The 3,700-nt window shown below is 45.7% G+C and overlaps 1 protein-coding gene across 1 annotated transcript; it reads right to left on the bottom strand.

The window, feature by feature from the left end:
• Nucleotides 1–719: 719 nt before the first annotated feature.
• LOC140578590 (hyaluronidase-5-like) lies at nt 720–3,437 on the bottom strand. The gene is made up of 3 exons (XM_072700178.1): nt 2,496–3,437; nt 1,499–1,588; nt 720–1,055 (listed from the first exon to the last, which is right to left on the bottom strand). The coding sequence occupies exons 1-3, from the start codon at nt 3,435–3,437 to the stop codon at nt 720–722; spliced, it is 1,368 nt and encodes a 455-aa protein (XP_072556279.1).
• Nucleotides 3,438–3,700: the final 263 nt, after the last annotated feature.

Here is a 3,700-nt window from a genome sequence, read left to right as displayed (position 1 = left end):
TTATGCACACCATATACTCACACACCAGTCACTCACACACACACACAAACCTATGGGACAATTCTCAGTATATTTTTAGAGTGTGGAGGCAATTGGGGCTATCTGGAGGAACCCCATCATGATGCAAACTCCACATGCATAGAGCCATAATGGAACCCTGGTCCCAAAACTATGATGCATTGGTGCTAACCACTGCACCACCAGGCTACCCCAAAACCAATTTAAAATACTGAAATGATGCATTCTATGGCTCCTTTAAAGTTGTACAGAGTTGACAATTCCACTGTCATCTTGACAAATATTTTTGTTCTTCATCTCTGGTTGTAGCTCCAGTGGCCTTGTGGGATAACATAACATCCATCAATTGCACATTTTGGAATTTTGCAGAATGTAGTATATCATCTGGGTTAGGGTTACAGTATGCATACTGTCTCATCCATACTGAGTATTCAAACATACTGCTCACGTCGCATGCGATTTCAGACACCCAAATTCTTTGCAATATAAATGTCAAAATTGGTTTTAATCATAGGAGGCTTATTGCTATTGCCATGCCGGGTAGAAAAGTACTTCCTCGAAATTCCATGATGCAGACTGAGAGCACGAATGAACTTTATTTGCAAAGGAGAAATAAATGCATCAGAAAACAGCAAATGAATCAGCAAGATGGTCAAACATTTTTAAAGGGCAGTGAGCCTACAGCATACTGAAGGGCCATGTTACACAGGAATGGCCATGGGTTTGTTAGGGAGCTTGCTCGCTATCCGGGGCGAGCAGCTCAGCCCAGCGTAGCACTGGCAGGTGAAGTGATCGGAGAAGTAGGTGAGGTCAGAGAGGGTGGGAATGCCCACCGCCACGTACTTCCCGTTGGATTTTCGGACAGAGAAGCTGGCAGGATTCAGGTGCAGGTAGACGTCAGAGTTGTAGTCCTTCCGGATGCAGCGCCCGTTACCCTGGCAGAGTGACTCGCTGCAGAGCCTGGAAGCTGCCGTCACATTGGCGATGTAGGGGTTCAGGGTGGAGGTCAGGTAGGAGGATAAGGCCTCACATGATGCCTACAAGGATGGAACATACTTGTGTGACATATAAGATTCACTCAAGGATTCAAGGAGTTTTATTTGTCACAAGCAAGGTATACAGTGCTGCAAGGTATACAGCAAAGTTAAAGTATAATAAATATGGATTAAATAAGGAACAGTAAGGTAATATGAGAAGACAAGATACGTGCTCCAATAAAGTGTATGGTGACAAGTAATATAGACGGCTAATCTGCGACTGAGTGTGAAGAAAAGATCTCCTGAGACATGAAGGAGAACTTCAGCATTGTTATAACACAGATACTTCATTTCTTTTACTATTTTACTGCAGATTTATGTTACTTGAAAGTGACAGAATTGCAATCATTATGAACATTGTGAACATAGTGATCATTTTAAGCCGTGTTCTTTTTCGGCCTGTAGCATGTGACCAAGAGTGTTTGTGTTTCATGAGAGGATACCTTGTCATGGAAATCTGCACTGCCACCCCAGAGCACTGAACCCGAGGCCCCTACAGCTGCATTCTCACCCAGAGTGTGGACCAGGTCCTCCTGGAGATGGGAACACACACAGAGCAGTGAGACAGAACCTCTGGGCTTCGTACCTTGATGACTTAAATGAGAATATGAAGGTCTGACGCAAAGCCAGCAGAGTGGAGCTTGATCATATCCTCTATATAATAGTGAGATGATCCAGAATCTGATTAGAGATGAAACAGTAAGAAAATTTCATATCACGATTATACTGACCAAAATGATCACGGTTATCAGTATTATCACAGTATTATTAAAATGTGCCCAGAAGACTTTGGGGGACAGTATGTGGCTCAGTGGGCTTGTGGTCGGAAGGTCGCCGGTTCGAGCCCAGCCTCAGCACATTGGCAGGTCCTTGAGTAAAACCCTTGACCCCCAGCTCCCTGGGCACTGCTATGGGTGGCTGCCCTTTACAGCCAGCTTGCTCTCAGCTACAGAGAGCAGGTTGGGGGAGGAGTACAGAGAATTTCCCCACAGGGATTCATAAAGTATCTATTATTATTATTACTAAAAAGCTACCAAGACACAAACTGAAGTCATATCACTAAGTTTTATATTTAAAACAACTAACAAAATGAGCAGCTCTATGTACTTTTTGTTTGCATAAACATTAAAATCAAACCATAGACAATGCCTTATGTAAACTATTGAAAACCATATTCAATGTGCATTAACGTCAAAAATCTCCAGAACGCTGTCACTGCTTTGCCATGTTCTCACTGACTCAGAACAAACCCACATTGCCTGCTGTGTGTGCATGCCTGCGTCTGAGAGACTCTCACTGGCTTTGGTTGATGCTGGACAGTATTTAACATGAGTATTTCAAAGTGTAGTAATCAACCACTGTCTTAAGGATAATTAAGAATTGAAACCGTGGTTTACTGTGAAACCAGTAACCGTTTCATCCCTAGCCTGATGTACTCACCACACTCAAGAATTTGTTGACTTGATCGGTAAAGACAGGACGGGTGTAAACGTAGATGGGGACATTGAAGGGGTGCTTAGGCAGGCTGGCCACCCTCATGGCCTCATGAACTTGGTTGCGGACGTAGAGAGCGGCCTTGTGGGTGTTGGCCAGACGGCTCCCTAGGTAGACGGATGGGTAGAGGGCCGTGCTCGTCTGCCACAGCCACAGGAGCTCGTTGTTTCTGGTCTGTGCATTTGTGGGACACTCTCCTGTGTAGTCTGCACCATCCCAACCATAGTTATAGCATTCAGGGAAGAGATAGAAGCCCCAGAGGTGACTGGGCCTCATACTGATCCCTAGCTTCATTGTGTCCTCCATGAAGTTTCTAGCAGCTGTTTGGAACTGCTCCTTGGCCACAGGCTCAGCTTGAGATGGGGAAAGTGAGGGGTGAAGCTGACGGGCATAGTCAATAGACAGCGTGCGGTAGATAGTCTTAGAGTCCCAGTTTGTGTCCCACAGGGGACGCCAGGCCTCCCAGTCAATGACAGCCAGACCAGTGGAGGTTTCTGAAGGTATAAATTGGGCAACATCCTGCTGGGCGACTTCCAAGCTGGCCTTCAGGTTGCCCTTCTGTGGAATGCCTCCATTGGTCTCCTTCTTCGTTGCATCATCCACAAATGGGTACAACCCCAGACGGCTGGTGTAGAACAGGAAGAGGAACTGGTCAGGAACAGCCTCTGGGGTGGTAACGGCCTGGAATGGCGAGGTGTCCAGCAGGATGTTGTTTTTCTTGCAAACAGGAGTTGGCATGTTCCATATGACACCGTAAGGGTATCCCTCAAACAGCGGGGTGGCAGTAGGAGGATAGGGGAGCTCAGCATGAATGCTGCCCAATACTGATAGCAGAAGAAGGGGCAGCGGGAGAGGACTGGATCCCTTCATCCAGATGATCAAATCCATGGCTGCTCCTGTAATATAGAAGAACGGGCTTCACTCCTAATGATTTTACTTGTATCAGAGTGCTGGACCGTAAAAAGAATAACTCAAGTAGTATAAGAAGAGGTTGCACTTTGCCTAATACAGTTTTATTACTCAATGTCTCCACACAGAAGGGTTTCGGTGTAATGCCTTCAGTGTACTATTGACAATGTGCATTTCCAGATTTATAAGAAGACACACTCCTGCTGGACAGCCAATGGTAACACAACAAGTGTCATCCACAA

This window comes from Paramormyrops kingsleyae, chromosome 1, assembly GCF_048594095.1.
Source record: "Paramormyrops kingsleyae isolate MSU_618 chromosome 1, PKINGS_0.4, whole genome shotgun sequence".
In the NCBI taxonomy this organism is placed as follows: Eukaryota; Metazoa; Chordata; class Actinopteri; order Osteoglossiformes; family Mormyridae; genus Paramormyrops; species Paramormyrops kingsleyae.
Note: the sequence above shows the minus strand (reverse complement) of the source record. Positions and strands in the feature narration are given on the sequence as shown.

Bases quoted from the DNA above. Each gene is read 5' to 3' on its own strand.
- LOC140578590 (XM_072700178.1), bottom strand. From the start codon at position 3,437: ATGGATTTGATCATCTGGATGAAGGGATCCAGTCCTCTCCCGCTGCCC. The intron at 1,589-2,495 runs GTGAGTACATCA...TCCCATCTCCAG, and splicing joins TCAACAAATTCTTGAGTGTG to GAGGACCTGGTCCACACTCT. The intron at 1,056-1,498 runs GTATCCTCTCAT...CCATCCTTGTAG, and splicing joins GTGCAGATTTCCATGACAAG to GCATCATGTGAGGCCTTATC.